This window comes from Penicillium manginii (genome assembly GCF_028828005.1).
Source record: "Penicillium manginii strain IBT 31320 chromosome Unknown utg000002l:1.0-5564898.0:1.0-5567710.0, whole genome shotgun sequence".
Classification (NCBI taxonomy): domain Eukaryota; kingdom Fungi; phylum Ascomycota; class Eurotiomycetes; order Eurotiales; family Aspergillaceae; genus Penicillium; species Penicillium manginii.
The window spans coordinates 322370-338393 of NW_026643103.1; the positions used below are offsets into that span (position 1 = coordinate 322370).

At 49.2% G+C, this 16024-nt stretch overlaps 5 protein-coding genes across 5 annotated transcripts; 4 read left to right on the top strand and 1 right to left on the bottom strand.

The window, feature by feature from the left end:
* Nucleotides 1-223: 223 nt before the first annotated feature.
* N7533_001403 (pleiotropic drug resistance family ABC transporter) lies at nucleotides 224-5031 on the top strand (the record flags this gene model as incomplete). Its single annotated transcript, XM_057098053.1, has 5 exons — nucleotides 224-798; nucleotides 881-2393; nucleotides 2453-3943; nucleotides 4003-4463; nucleotides 4608-5031. 5 exons carry the CDS (start codon nucleotides 224-226, stop codon nucleotides 5029-5031), a joined length of 4464 nt encoding a protein of 1487 aa, XP_056963189.1.
* A 1737-nt stretch (nucleotides 5032-6768) lies between these two features.
* On the top strand, nucleotides 6769-8196 carry N7533_001404 (putative C2H2 finger domain protein; the record flags this gene model as incomplete). The annotated part of the gene is made up of 1 exon (XM_057098054.1): nucleotides 6769-8196. One exon carries the CDS (start codon nucleotides 6769-6771, stop codon nucleotides 8194-8196), a length of 1428 nt encoding a protein of 475 aa, XP_056963190.1.
* Nucleotides 8197-12480: 4284 nt separating this feature from the next.
* Nucleotides 12481-13277, top strand: N7533_001405 (putative O-methyltransferase; the record flags this gene model as incomplete). Its single annotated transcript, XM_057098055.1, has 2 exons — nucleotides 12481-13149; nucleotides 13242-13277. The coding sequence occupies 2 exons, from the start codon at nucleotides 12481-12483 to the stop codon at nucleotides 13275-13277; spliced, it is 705 nt and encodes a 234-aa protein (XP_056963191.1).
* Nucleotides 13278-13789: 512 nt separating this feature from the next.
* Nucleotides 13790-14362, top strand: N7533_001406 (uncharacterized protein; the record flags this gene model as incomplete). The annotated part of the gene is made up of 3 exons (XM_057098056.1): nucleotides 13790-13796; nucleotides 13933-14035; nucleotides 14095-14362. 3 exons carry the CDS (start codon nucleotides 13790-13792, stop codon nucleotides 14360-14362), a joined length of 378 nt encoding a protein of 125 aa, XP_056963192.1.
* A 441-nt stretch (nucleotides 14363-14803) lies between these two features.
* On the bottom strand, nucleotides 14804-15825 carry N7533_001407 (proteasome regulatory particle base subunit RPN10; the record flags this gene model as incomplete). Its single annotated transcript, XM_057098057.1, has 4 exons — nucleotides 14804-15358; nucleotides 15435-15654; nucleotides 15708-15746; nucleotides 15800-15825. 4 exons carry the CDS (start codon nucleotides 15823-15825, stop codon nucleotides 14804-14806), a joined length of 840 nt encoding a protein of 279 aa, XP_056963193.1.
* Nucleotides 15826-16024: the final 199 nt, after the last annotated feature.

Below are 16024 nucleotides of genomic sequence, written 5' to 3' on the forward strand. Positions count from 1 at the left end.
TTGCCCAAAAGCGTAATTTCAATGGCCTTGGCGTCATCTCATCTCATCTCATCTTTCTTTCCTCCCTCTATCACTTTCTTTTCTCCTCTTCCCTTCTTTTCTCCTTATTATCTTCTTCTTTCGCTTTGTCCCCTTCCCCGCCATCACCCCCGACTATTTACCGTGCATATCCACCTGGAACTACCCATGGTAATTCCTCGCGTACGGTATCTCCTCAGTCACCATGGCTGCGCCTGAGCCTCCAGCTCCAGCTCCAGCTCCCTCGGAGCATGATGCAGCTACTACTCACACAGTCAGCCATCGCTTCGAGGAGTATACGACCTCCGACGAAGTCTCCGAGGAAGATTCCTCGACTCCGGCTGTCGAGGATGATATCAGACATAAAGATATCACCACCATAGCTCGCTCATTCTCCAACCTCTCTCAAAAGCCTAGCTCCGTCAACGGCCAAAATGAGCCGATCAATACCTTCCTCAATCCCACCGAGGACCCTTCGCTAGATCCCAGTTCGGATCAATTCAGTTCGTTGAAATGGGTGCGCAATATGCTTCAGATGACTCGTGACCCGAACCGTTACCCCAAGCGCACCGCTGGTGTCTCCTTCCGCAATCTCAATGTTTTTGGATATGGTTCCGGTGCCGATTACCAGATCACCTTTGGTAATGCCTGGTTGAAGATGTTCAACTGGGCCAAGGCTCATGCTGGTTACGGAAAAAAGCACCGCATTGACATCTTGCGCGACTTTGAAGGCATGGTCAACGCCGGTGAAATGCTCGTGGTACTAGGTCGCCCAGGCAGGTAAGTCAAGAGTTGTGTGTGTTCGTGTGGTTCGAGAACAGGTTCGCGGCGAGTTGAGAACCGGGCTAACAATCTGCAACAGTGGGTGTACCACCTTGCTGAAAACCATTGCCGGTGAAACTCACGGTCTTTTCATCGATGATGGCACCGATGTGCAGTATCAAGGTATCTCCTGGGATGAAATGCACTCCCGATTCCGTGGTGAGGTCATTTACCAGGCAGAGACAGAAATTCACTTTCCCCAGCTGAGTGTCGGAGATACGCTTCTCTTTGCCGCCCATGCACGCACTCCGTCTAACCGACCTCCCGGAGTATCCCGGGACCAATATGCCCTGCATAAACGAGATGTGGTCATGGCCATGCTGGGTCTCTCGCATACTATGAACACCAAGGTGGGCAATGAGTATATCCGTGGTGTGTCAGGTGGTGAGCGCAAGCGCGTCAGTATCGCCGAGATCACTCTTTGCGGTAGTCCCCTGCAATGCTGGGATAATAGTACCCGTGGGTTGGATAGCTCGACGGCCTTGGAATTCGTGAAAAACATTCGTCTCTCCACGCAGTACAGTGGGGCCACCGCCGTCGTCGCCATCTACCAGGCTAGTCAGTCGATCTACGATGTTTTCGACAAGGCCGTGGTGCTCTACGAGGGCCACCAAATTTACTTTGGCAAGTCCACCGATGCCCGTCGTTTCTTTATCGAGATGGGATTCGAATGCCCCGACAGACAAACCGATGCCGATTTCCTCACTTCCCTTTCCAGTCCCTCAGAGCGCCGGGTCCGGCCGGGATATGAGCATCTCGTGCCGCGCACCGCAGACGAGTTTGCCAGGCGCTGGAAGGAGAGTGAAGAGCGGAAAACCCTTCTCCAAGAGATTGAAGCCCAACATGACCAGTACCCGCTCAAAGGTGACCAATTCGAATCATTCTCTCGTTCTCGTGCTGCCGAAAAGTCCAAGGCCAACAAGGCATCCTCTCCATACACAATCTCGTACTACAAACAGGCTCGTCTGTGCCTGTGGCGCGGATTTTTGCGTTTGCAAGGCGACATGAGTATGACCATTGCCTCCGTGATCGGAAACAGCGTCATGGGCGTTATCATCTCGACGGTATTTTTGAATCTGGAAAACAACACCGACAGCTTCTTTCAGCGTGGAGCACTTCTATTCTTCGCTATTCTGATGAATGCTTTTGCTTCTTCCCTGGAGCTTCTGACCCTATGGCAACAACGACCAATTGTAGAGAAGCACTACAAGTATGCACTTTATCATCCATCTGCCGAAGCAATCGGGTCTTACATTGTTGAGCTGCCGTCAAAAATCCTGATCGCTATCGCATTCAACATCATCATTTACTTTGTCCCGCATCTTCGACGCACTGCTGGTCACTTTTTCATCTTCTTCTTGTTCTCGTTCTCGACAACTCTCGTGATGTCTAACATCTTCCGGTCTATCGGTGCTATATCTCGCTCGATGGCTCAAGCAATGGTTCCGGCTTCGATTTTCATGATGATTTTGGTCATCTACACCGGATTTACCATTCCAGTCAGAGACATGCACCCGTGGTTCCGGTGGCTGAACTATTTGAATCCAATCGCTGTGGGTATCTTCGGTACACCTATTTAGAGAAGAAAAGCACGCTAATCACATACGTTTAGTACGCCTTTGAAGGCTTGATTGTCAACGAGTTCAGCGACCGTCAATTTCCTTGTTCCACCTATATCCCATCCGGTGGCTCCTACGATTCAGCACCACAGAGCTCGAGGATCTGCTCGATGAAAGGAGCATTTGCTGGGGATACCTACATTGACGGAGATTCTTACATTAACACCACCTTCAATTATTACAAGGGCCATATGTGGAGAAACTTTGGCATTCTGGTCGCATTTTTCTTCGGATTCTTGACCATCTATGTTGTTTCGAGCGAATACATTCGAGCCAAGCCATCGAAGGGTGAGGTTCTGGTTTTCCCACGGGGCAAGATCCCGGCCTTTGCCAAAAAGGCCCGTCAGGATGACTCCGAGGCTGCACCTTCGACTGAAAAGCATGAGATCGTGGATAAGGAGGGTGATGGATCAGCGGCTATCATCAAACAAACTGCCATCTTCCACTGGGAAGATGTTTGCTACGATATCAAGATCAAGGGTGAAAATCGCCGTATCCTGGACCGTGTGGACGGATGGGTGAAGCCCGGAACTCTGACTGCTCTGATGGGTGTTACCGGTGCAGGTAAAACATCCTTACTGGATGTTTTGGCAAACCGTGTCACGATGGGTGTCATCACCGGTGATATGCTTGTGGACGGAAGGCCACGAGATGGCTCCTTCCAGCGAAAGACTGGATATGTCCAGCAACAGGACTTGCATCTCGAGACAAGTACGGTACGCGAGGCTCTCATTTTCAGTGCCCTTCTTCGGCAGCCAAGCAACATTCCTTACGCGGAGAAGATAGCTTATGTGGAAGAAGTTATCAAGATGCTTGGCATGGAGGAGTATTCTGAGGCCGTCGTGGGTGTTTTAGGCGAGGGCCTTAATGTGGAACAACGCAAACGGTTGACTATCGGTGTTGAAATTGCGGCCAAGCCCGACTTGCTTCTCTTCTTTGATGAACCTACCTCTGGTCTCGATAGTCAAACAGCCTGGTCGATTTGCAGTTTGATGCGAAAGCTTGCTGACCACGGCCAAGCGGTCTTGTGTACAATTCATCAGCCGTCCGCCATGTTGATGTCTCAATTCGATCGACTGCTCTTTTTAGCTAAGGGCGGCCGCACTGTGTACTTTGGCGATCTTGGACCACGCATGCAAACCCTGATCAAATATTTCGAGAACAAGGGCTCCATCGATTGTCCCAAGAACGCTAATCCTGCTGAATGGATGCTTGAGGTTATTGGTGCTGCTCCTGGTTCTCACGCGGACCGTGACTGGGCAGAAGTCTGGCTGGAAAGCCCAGAAAGAACCCAGATCAAGAAGGAATTAGCCGACATGAAATCTGAGCTCCGACAGAAGCCGGTGCCTCCCCCGACAGCTGGATATGGGGAGTTTGCAACCCCTATCTGGTACCAGTTCCTTATTTGCATTCGACGAATGTTCCAGCAGTATTACCGCAGCCCTGGATATCTTTATTCCAAGACCGCCATGTGTGTGTTTCCAGTAAGTATTCCTCTCCTAGTAGAACCTTGATTATCACTCTCCCACTAACCATTGATAAGCCCATTTTCATCGGTTTTACGTTCTGGCGAATGCCAAACACTCAACAAGGTCTCCAAAATCAGATGTTTGCCATCTTCATGCTTCTGGTCATCTTCCCCAATCTTGTCCAACAGATGATGCCCAGTTTTTGCACCCAGCGCTCACTTTATGAGGTGCGCGAACGACCGTCCAAGGCGTATTCCTGGAAATCCTTCATGCTGGCTAGTATTTTTGTCGAGCTTCCCTGGAACATCATCATGGCTCTGCCTGTGTTTTTCTCGTGGTACTACCCGATCGGGCTATATCGCAACGCTCCGGCGGGCGAGACAATAGACCGGGGCGGTACCATGTTCCTACTGATCCTGATATTTTTGATGTTCACATCAACATTTAGTTCAATGATCATTGCGGGTATTGAACAGCCGGACACTGGTAGTAATATCGCCCAGTTGATGTTTTCTCTGTGTCTTGTTTTCAACGGGTAAGTGATTGTCTTTGCGTTTCATCTCATCCCTCGCTGTATGGAGTTTCGCACTCCGTATATTCCGAAGCATCTTAGCTTCTGCCGCGGGCGGACTGTGGGGCCGAATGAACCTCGGAGAATCTCGCTAATAGCTTCACCCAGTGTTCTCGCGAGTCCCGCCCAACTAGGGAAATTCTGGATCTTCATGTATCGCGTGTCGCCATTTACGTATCTCGTCTCGGCGGTCCTATCAACCGGCCTATCTGGAAGTACAGCAACCTGCTCAGACATAGAATTGCTGAAGGTCAATCCACCCAAGGGCCAAACTTGCGTTGAATACCTGGGCGACTACGTGGATTTGGCGCAAGCCAAGTTGTTCAATGGGAATGCGACATCCGGGTGTGAAATCTGCTCAATTACCAGCACAGACCAGTTCTTGCTTCAGCTGAACATCAAGTTCTCGGATCACTGGCGAAACATCGGCCTGCTCTTCGTTTACATCGGAGTCAATATTCTGGGAGGTCTCTTACTGTACTGGCTCGCACGTGTTCCGAAGAAGTGGTCCCGCAAGGTGAAGGAGGAGTGAAGAAGAAAAATGACAGATTCGGTACAATAATATATTTACATTTATATTTTATTTTATTTTAGTCCAGCCATTCCTATGCAATAGAATGATTTTCGAAAATTTTCAATATTCAGGATGGGGCGCACTTGTATGAGATAGGAAAAAGGAGGCAGCAAGCCTCCCGCCACATAAGCATAAGCACCAGCACCAATCTTGGTCGAATTAGCCAGGGAAGTATAAGAGTGAGGGAGACGGAGATGGAAATGGAAATGGGTCCAGCCAGCCAAAAGCAGCTAGGGCTAAGGCAATGTACAATGTGCGATTAAAGGCAGTGAAGTCCATCCGGTCCACCGGGTGCTGTCGGGGAAGCAGTGGAGACCGATGATCTGATTTGAAATAACCACCTTTCATGGTCCCGGTGGGGGCCGAACCGAACAAACTCGTTACGCGATTCGATACTACTCTCCAGATCGATACGGAATGAAGTCTGCCAAAATCATGAAGATCTCGGTATAATGATAACGGCTGTCAGGGGGCTCCGGGTCTGACAATTCGGCTAAGAAATCCCCATTCAGGCTCGAAGGATTCAATCAAACGAGGGGTGCGCAAGATCGAATACAGCAAAATTGCTAAATGCCAAAATGAAATCAAATGAAATCAAATGAAATCCCAAGATTTCCTCTAGAGAAACCGACAAGCTGGTCACAACAGACTCCAACTCGCTTCAGACTTGATTCTCGCTATGCCATGGCTACGATTGGCTTCATGATCCCCGTTGTCTAGTGGATCCACAACGGCCGAAGTCGAGTCGAATCGAATCGAGTCGAGGCCAGGGCTGACGGGAAAGAAAGGAGAAAAAGGGCAGAAAAAATGAAAAAAGCACTGATCATTCGATGGCCGATCAACACGGGGAACCCTATACTAGTCCCTCTTAATCTCAATGAGGAGCCCGAAAGGGGCAGGAGTTTGCCCTAATCTCGCATGGTCTGCTTCATTGAGTCAGTTGGGCTAAGCTACTCTCGGCAGGTATGTAATCCCATCGTTCTGGGATGCATACTAAGCAGTGAGCTAATGTGGGCATGACTCGAGATCGACAGACTCGTGGGTCGTGAGTTTGGGGTCCAAACTGATGTGGTTTAGTGCATCGATCTTCCCCGTTTTCCTTTTTCCTGACTGGAAAAGAGTTGAAAGAGTTTCTAAAAAAAAGAAAGGAAAATAGGTTTTCTTTTTTTGTTTCCTTTTTTTTTTTTTTTTCTCTGGGTTTTAATTATCTGTTTTGCTCGACACTCTCGTTGCAGGTTAACTCTGAGATGATCGCCATCACAACCTTCAATCACCCACATCGAGGCAATCATTTTGACCCTATTCATCTACTCGCTTCTTCGCTCATTTGCTCAGCAGGCTCTTGATTCATCTTGACTCAGCCCGTCAATTTACGGAGTAGTCAGGTTTTGTTTTTCCACTGCCTCGACCCACGGGGCTTCGTTGAGGCTCATTTTCCGCCCCACGGATCCACCTCATCTTAGGGCCGTCATGCTGCTTTGGTTCTCAGTCACTTTTCTGTATTGATGCAACGCGGTGGGCCCGCCAGAATGGTTCGGGAGAAAGCTGGCTTTCACGCCCAAATTCCGTTTAACTTATATATACCGGCCTTAGCTCCGTTTCCCCTGATCCCCGAACTTGAACCCTACTATCCTCCCCCAATACTTCAAGTTAGTTGTCTGTGTTTCCCTGACCATCTATCCAATACTGGGCAACATGGACTCCTACACCCAATTCACAGACAGCCCCCACCTTATGTCTATGACAGGTGTCTCCCGCCCGTCTTGCGAGCCATATGACTCCTCACTCCCCGCCGACCACCCATTTGTCACCCGTGCGACGCATTACCAGTACCAACTGTCCCCTATAACCAGGGACGAACAAGGGAACTTGAAAGCTCGCGACGCTGCTCTCACCGCGCAGCCATGGTGGAAAACCGAAGAACAATCATTCGCAATGAGCTACATGCCTCCAGACTTGACTTATACCGACCCAAGTCGTTTTGAGCCCTGGAATAGTGGTATCTCCACTATCTCCGACCCGCAAAGTCCGCGCAGCAGCAACAGCGGCAGCTTACCTGGGATGAATTGCCTCGCATCGCCTGGATTCCGGCAAGAGGATACCAGAACTATGAGCATGACTGGCGTTGATGATCAAACCGGCTATCTCCCCGCGGATGCACTCATCGAAACCACATCTCTCAACCACTCCTTATTATCAGCAAAGCCACGCATATTCGAGATTCAACCCGACCACCGATCTCCCTACGACCCAGAATTTGATACCTGGTCTGGCAGTCAATCAGACCGCAACGTCACACCCGATCAATCATGGCCGTCCCCAGTCCCCGTCGAGGGCATATCGTTCGCTTCTTCTTCTTCTTCAAATCGGCGCTCCGGCGGCCGCCAACCTAGTACATCTACACCCACCTCAACAACATCAACCTCTCGAGTCCGCAAAGGATCCGCGAAAAGACCAACCTCCACACAAGGCCGCACCCGCCGACGAGGCATAACCAGCACCGGCGAGACCACCAACACACGCACCTTCGTATGCAGTTTCGCACCATACGGTTGCCCAAGCACATTCGTCTCCAAAAACGAATGGAAACGCCACGTCACATCCCAACACCTCCAACTCGGCTTCTACAGATGCGACGTAGGCAAATGCAACATCCACCACTCACCACCACCAAACACAAATACAAACACATTCCTCACATCCGCATCCTCGCGCGCAAATTCCCCAACCCCAATCCAACCAAACGACTTCAACCGTAAAGACCTCTTCACCCAACACCACCGCCGAATGCACGCCCCCTGGACAAGCACACGGCAGATGCCCAGCGCCACGGAAAAGGCCGCCTTTGAAACGAGTCTCGATGAGGTTCGGCGGAGATGCTGGTTCGGGCTCCGGCAGGCGCCGCAGCGGAGCTCTTGCGGGTTCTGTCAGGAAGTTTTTAGTGGGGAGGGGAGCTGGGATGCGCGGATGGAGCATGTTGGACGGCACTTTGAGCGGGAGGAGAGGGTTGCTCTTGGGGAGGAGAGGGAGGATGGGGCGTTACGGGAGTGGGGGCTTCGTGAGGGGATTCTTGTGATTGTTGGTGGAAGGTGTCGGTTGGGTTCTTTGGTGGGGGATAATTGAGTTGGAGTTGAATGGACACTGTGCTAGTTGGCTGGAGTATCAGGATTTGCTGGCTCAATATCCAAGCCGTTTGCTTTTTCCGTCCGTTTTGCTATTGCTTTGGGCTGGAACTAGAATTCTGGCCCCTGTGGCTATGCTTAGTGTTGGTGGGGTCTGGTCTGCATCTGCTTGCTGGTTTTATTCGATTGGGTTTCGATTCGATTCGATTCGGAACGCTGTATTGATACAGGGATTTCTCTTCTCTTTTCTTTCTCTCCCCTCATAAAAGCCTGGGCTTTGAGGCTGGGTATGACTCACGATATATACATATACATAAGTGCTTATACAATACATTTTTTATTACAGAATACTTTGCGCACCTAGAGTAGCCACGAGTAGACCTCGAGAGCTGGCGTGATTGGGAACATTACTAGTACGCACATTTTGTCTTAGGAGAAAATAAATCGGTTTCGTGCCCAGGTGGGTGGAGGAATAGAACGTTAAGCCAAGCTCCGTAAAGCGACAATGGAAAGCCTCTGACGAAATTTTACCTACTCTCGCATGCTGAATCTTCTCTTTTCTCCTGGCACATCTCCTCCACCAAGTCGTGCCATATGGTCCACCGGTTTCGTCTGGCTGTTTGTCAAGCCACCCCAACCTTGGCGTTTGAGATGACTTTTTCGCATGCTTCGTGCGATTTGAAATATCCGTGCCAGTTTGTGGCCCTCATCAAATCGGCCGGGTAAAGCAATATGTGCTCCTCTCTGGATCTGCACAAGTTGTGAAGCTATTTCGAGCATTTCTGGGGTAAAAGCTGCCATGCTTCTGCACAGATCGTCTAGCGCCTTCCGGTTCTTTTCGAAGCTGGTAATGTGCACTGGACTCCATTAAATGCACACATGTCAAGTCGAGGGAGTTTCTATAGCAATCCGCAACCAGAGAAATGACGAGAATATCGAATGATTAAAACTTGAACTTGAATTCAGTATGTATAACTATCAACTTGCAGTTTCAGGTCGAAAAATAACAGATCAGTCGATTATTGATCACAGTCGAATACAGATATTCAGCGCACGCACCGAGCAATCCCCGATCCTCGATTCTGTATGTCCAAGGGCCACGTTAGCGCTGCATCCTCTGCAATCTAGATTTGATTCTTGCAGATTCAGTCCTTTGGCACCGCCCCGGGTGACTTTTGACTAAATAAACCCCGGGACACATCGAGGAGACGTGACAGAACCAGTCCATGAAGTGCCGGTGGCAATTTCGCATAGATAAAATTGGTGGTACTCGGCAAACCAGTCCATGGCTGAATATCTCCGGCTTCCCAGCCTTGCGGCGTCGTCGAGATTTCCTCTTCGGGCATTCCTAATTCGCGGTGGAGTAGAGTCACAGACTAGGAACTGCCATTTTTTCTTTCTTTTTCCCCTCTCTCCTGTCAAGGCGATGAACGTTTGTTCGGATTTCGGAGCCCCATTTAACCTTAATTCGTTCCATCTGGGGAATCTGCTAGCCTTCATGTTTAAATCAACGTGATGCCCCCCGCACTAGGACGAGGCTGGTGTACTTTGAAGTATTTAGGGCTAATCCCATCACCACTCACTTTCGACTGCTCTGCAATCTATGAATGAATTTATGCTCTACCATACTCCCTACCACAATGCTGCCACAATGATGCAACCCCTCTTCGTAGCCCATTTTAAAAAGGGAAATAAGTGCGATTTGGGGGCCATTTACATTTTTGGACCGGTCGCACTCCCACTCGCGCTCCATCCCCCGGCCTTGAGTGCTCCGATATGATCTCGCCCAATTAATCTTTCAGTACCGATACCCTAGAAGAAAATAAAAAAGCAAAATGGCCAAAGAGGCCTCTCTTCATGATCCTCCCCTGTAAATTTAGCCCCCACGATACAGCGCACGGAGTCGCCGAGACAAAGATTCGCCCAACTGAAACGCGGAACACGATCAGCCGTGGGCTGAGAAGAGTGCAATTGGCATTCCCCGACTAATCAGTGATTATTTGTCACTTCGCCCGGGCTATGTATCACCTCGTAAACCCCACCGTTGAGAACGGCTTGATTGATTGCGTACCTCAGCTCGATGGGGAACAAACGCAGAGTTTCCCCGAATAGGCGGCGCCATTTCTAGTTATCCTCTTTAATGCATTGCCGATCCATGTACTCCGTACAGATCCACCATTCTCCACTCAGCGCGTTATTTATTCCATTTCTTTACCTTTGCTTTCTGCCAAGACAAGTACGGAAGAACATGATGTCTCATTGCTTCCCGGAGGAAGGAGATGACTACTGGCACACTTGATAGTTATGTTATGCCGGATACCGGACGCTAATGCCAATGAGCTAGACAGTTACAGAAGTTGACTTTTATTGATGTCCTAATTGCTAGCTAAGAATAAGACCACATGCCTTGGTGGTCTGTGTGTGACATAACTTGAATCAATAGAATAAAAGAGGCTAATATGTAGCACAGCGAAGACACATGAAGCCACGGTGAGCAAAAACACGCGAACCCAGCCAAGTGTCCTGTTTCTAGATGCCCTTTGCTGTGATAATATACATATTTTCAGCCACTCTAATCAAAGAAGAGACAGGAATATTAAAATTAGTCTCAGGTAGGATAAATATGCGACAGAGTAACTTTTAGCATAAAATATCCAATACTTGATTTAACGTACATTCTGTCTGTCCACCTGGAGATCAGGTAACAACTATACACTATTACACAAATCCCTAATACCTAGTACAATTATATTAAAGTTATATTGTTTGTGTAACTCGAACAATACTAGTACCTAGGTAACCTCAAAAACAATTCAGGGTAGGCTATAGTAAATATAAAGTATAATAAAAAGACTTATCTGATTCTAAGAGTTTGCAAGCCCCCACACGGCATCACTTCGGAGCTTGTCACCTAATCCAGAATAAGCTACTAGTATCTCAACGGTAACAGAGGGCCAAGCAATGGATTAGTTGGGACATCAGGCACCAAGAGAAATCCGCTTCTTTAGAATACATATTACCATGAAATCAAGCACTACCTATTAGCATAACGCCTATCCGGAGATTTTCAATAGTCATGGAAGAGAAGCTCCGAGGAACCCGCTCATTCGCACCTAGTCTACCTTAAGGTAGGGTACCCCGTGCCCGAACTTAATCGATGATATGCCTGATGTCTGCAAAGAAACCCAACATTGGCAGGAAGGTGATAAGGAAGGAAATGAGCCACAGTCGAACAAGGGCTCTTACATGGATCAATGGACCTGGGCTGGATGAAAAATTCTACACCAAGAGGATACATTGCGCCAACTACCAAACGGTGATGTGTGTATTATCAAATGGCTGGTCAGCAATATGGGCCGTCATGGTGTGCGGCTTGAATTTTTTTTTCAGCAGCTCGATGAGCTTGTTTGGGTTATTCTTGACGAGAATACAACCGGCCAAGGTCAGTAGGTGAAGCTGGCAGGCTTCGTGAGTCCACTGGATTAGATTATAGAATCTTGAATTGAATTGAACCCATATTGACTTGTTCCTATGCATTTCAATGCTCATTTTGCTCTATTTGCATGTTGAAGAACACCACCCATTATTGGATGTACCCGCTTTAAGCTACTCTCAAATCAGCTTGTCAGATTGCCGATCAAATTTTCAATTCACCCAACCTTCTTTTTTCCAAGCTGCTAACTTTTGAGCCGTCATCATTCTATATTCCCGGGTCTTCGTGGCTGAAAATCTACTTAGAGTCGGCCGAGATATCCACACTGGGAGTTCAAAGCCGACTATCGGCCCTACGCCTCGGTCTTACGCATCTCGGGGATGAACCACTGATCTATACAACCTCAAGGACTTGATGGGTATCATTATACCGGGACATTCTGTATATTATAAAATAATCACCTGCTTGCAAAGTGTTTTTCAATGATTTACAGGTCAATTGAACGCCGAAAATCGATTATTTATGAGTATCTCCGGGTCAGCGCCATCCGCTCGGAGACAATTCCAACATGCCCCCACCGGAAGATCAGCTTGCGTACATCACCATTAACGCCGATGGCGATATAAGGTAGATCTGATTATGTATTTGCCTGGTTCTCCCATCCTATAAAGGGGACTTGGAAACACGTATCATCCATGGGCATGTTCTTTCAACAACACCTGACTCTCCTCTTCCTCTCAGCTCTCGCCATAGTTCCCATCAGCATATACTACACCCAGTCCTCCTTTTCTATTCAAAACATCACCAGTACTGCCCGCCTCTCGAAAATGCCCCCCCTCAAATCTCCAAGACATGTTCTCCCAGCGAGCGGATGAACTCCGCGAATACATCTTCACCCAGCCAGCCTCCACCTTCACCAACAATCCCTGGGCCCTAGCCAACGCAATCGACACCTTCGCCGCCGAAAAGGGCCACATGATGATCTTCAAAGATAAGAAACTCGACGCAGCCCGCACCCAGCTAGAAGCACAACAGCCCGCGCCCCGCACAATTCTCGAATTCGGCACCTTCGTAGGCAAATCTGCCATAGCGTGGGGAGCTATACTCCGCGATATCCATGGCGAGAATGTCCCCGCAGACGTGAACGTATACACCTTCGAGCTCGATCCCAAAATGGTCACCCTGTCGCGAGATCTCATCGATTTGGCCGGCATCGCTGATGTGGTGCATGTCCTGGAGGGACCTGGCTCGGATTCTCTGAAGAAATTGCATGCTGAGGGGACAGTTACCAGTGTTGATATGGCCTTCTTTGATCACTGGGAGAAATTCTATCTTCCGGATTTGCAGTTGATTGAGGATTTGGGACTATGGAGATTGGGTTCGCTGGCGATTGCGGATAATACGGATTTTCCTGGTGCGCCGGATTACTTGCGGTATGTTAAGGATGGTGGTAGGGGTGGTGAAGGGTCGGTGAAATACGAGAGCACTTCGTTTGAAACGGAGAGTCAGAAAGGCAAACCAGTAAGTTTTGTACCCCTTATTTTTAGTACTATTTTTCAACTTGAAGGTTTCAAGGTTCAAAATTGGGTGTTTGATACTAACTTCAATTGCAGAGCATCGTTGAGGTTAGCAAGATTGTGACTATATAGGGGTGTATTTTGAAAAAATAGGAGCTAAAGTATCTCGAAATATACAATTTCAGGATTTAAATGAGTTTTCGCTGCTCACTGCAGTTGCAGAGGGTGCCAGTGTTGAACCTCGGAGTCTTTACTACTACTACTGATAGTACTAGTAGTCTTAGAGTAGAAATATACTGCTAGTCCTTTATAGCCTCCAACCTGAGTCAACCTTGGAACTTCGGCCTTCAAGTTAGAAGTTGAACCTCTTGTTGGAACCCAATGTAGAAAAATTCATTTCAAAATGCCAGTAGAACAAGGTATAATTTAAATATTCTGTTCAATCTAGTAGTACGACTAGTAACTAAGGCAACTTGAAGTAACGTGCGGTGGAACTCCGCCGACTCGCCGACTCCGCTTCGGCCAAAACTCCCCGCGACTTCTGCTCCTCCAACATCCAACATCCGCATTTCTACTTCCCCTACCTCAATTGCGACCCGCCTCGTCTTCAATAATACTACACTATTTCTTACTGGAAATGCTGCATGCGCAGTAACTCCCATTGATAATTACTTTCACTCGGCCACGTCGCTGGGTTCTCACATCATGTGCGCCCCGTTCCACCCCAAAACACCACGAATGCGCTACTGACAACTTGAACTTCACAGGACTGTTCTCTCTCTCATAGTTATCAACAAGGCCGGTGGTCTGATCTACCAGCGGGAATTTCAACCAGGCCTGCGCAAGCTCTCTACCAACGACTACCTCGTGCTCGCTGGTACCTTTCACGGGTCAGTCCAGATGCCCTTCCCCTGTCATGCGTTCTCACAAGCTAACCTGCTGATCGCAGTGTACACGCCATCACTCGCACGATCACTCCCAAGCTCCCACTCGCTCCCCCATCTACCTCTCCTGCCGTTTCGTCCCCCGGCAACACCGCCCCCGCTACATCGGGGTACAGCTATCCTAACCCGGGCGTCCCCACATCAGGCCTGGAATTCCTCGAGACGGACAAATTTCGCTTGACGTGCTTCCAGACCCTGACCGGGACAAAATTCCTTCCTCTTCACCGACCCCCTGACCGGCAGTGTGGACACTATTATGAACAAGATCTATGAGTTATACGCGGACTACGTGATGAAGAACCCCTTCTACCAGCTCGAGATGCCCGTGCGGTGCGAAGCTTTCGATAGGCATCTCGGAGCGTGGCTGAGAGGACGAACATGACCCATGAACCCGGTGGGCTGGGACCAAGTGGAATAGTTGTATACCCCAGAGGGCTGGGCTGATGACCTTACGAACTAGACATATCTTTGATCAGTTTACTGTGTTGGATCTAAAGGGGGATGATGAATGTCATCATGATCACCCCAGAATGTGCATAATACCAATCGCATCAATATTTCCCTTTCGCAGTCGACGAATGTGCCCATCTATAGTACCGCTAAGTAGCTAGACTAGGAGCCGACACTCGAGTGTACAGGAGAACATAAAAACAAGAAGCAAACGCCGGGTATGCATCGAATCATTTCAACCAGGGACGAAGAGAAGATAGGGATCTACGCAGTATCCATCTTGTCATCGTCCTTCTTGTCTTTGCTGGACTCGCCATGTCCTTCTTCGGGGATGCCACCCAATTCCGTCTTGCCCTCTGCCTCCTCGAGGTCCCGCTTCTCCTTCTCCTGTCGGTTCTTCTCCTCCTCCAATGACAATCGGAGAGCAAAGGCGAGCTCGGGGTCATCCTCGGCCGCATCCTCAAAGTTGAATCCACCAGCGTCGCCACCTGTCTCACCACCGGACGCACCCGCCGCACCCGCATTCTCGCCGGCCAAGATCGGGGTCTGCTGAAGCTCCTCACTAAGGAGATGAGGACCCGGCGGGATGATAGCGAGATAGGAGCCATCGCCGCTCGATACATTATCCACAAAAGCTTCCAGTTTCTTGGTCTGGTCAGACTCGAGATCTCCGAAAGCAATGACGTCGATGGAGACGTTATTCTTCTTCATCTTCTTGGCCAGCTTGACCAGTGTCTTCTCATCTTCTTCAATGGGGGAGCAGGAGAATACGATGATTCGTTGGCGTTGGGATTTCTCGGAACGGTGCTTCAGTGCCAACTGAAGTAGCAAGAACGAGAAAGAGAGACGTTAGTAATGCACCACCAATACAAAGAAGCCAGAATCAAAGACCTACCCCAGCAACCTGGATACTCGAGCTCAAGTGCGATGTGCCGTGAATCTTGGTGCGATGGAGACCAGCAAGGATACCGCCAAAGTCCGTCGTAAAGGTCGATAGCACCTCAGGACCCTTGCCGCCCATGCTCATCAGGCCAACCGCCGACTGTGGGTGTACGCGCATCTTGACGCTGTGAATGATGCTTACAGCATCGACCTGGGCTTGCCAGCGGGTTGATCTGCGAGAATTAGACGATGCGGCGAAGGTGGGATGGGGTCGAGAGCTTCTCACGTGTAGTCTCCATTGCGACTGCTTTCGCTGTTGTCGACACTGCGGGCAGGGGTTAGCGGGGATGCGAGCTCGGGATGGAAGAATTGACGAACATGATCATGGTAGCTTCGAGCGACATGATGGCGGGTATATTAGGAAAGGAAATGAAAGGGTGTTTGAAACGGAGAAGAGCAGGCTGCGATGCGAGGACGGCGTTGATGACGAGAGGTCTGGCAAGCTCACATTCTGCCGCATACTTCCGCTCGCGCACCTTGTTTGTTGTGGAAAGCAACTCCGCACTTTCGATCCCTCGCAACTCTACACGACTAAACTTTTCG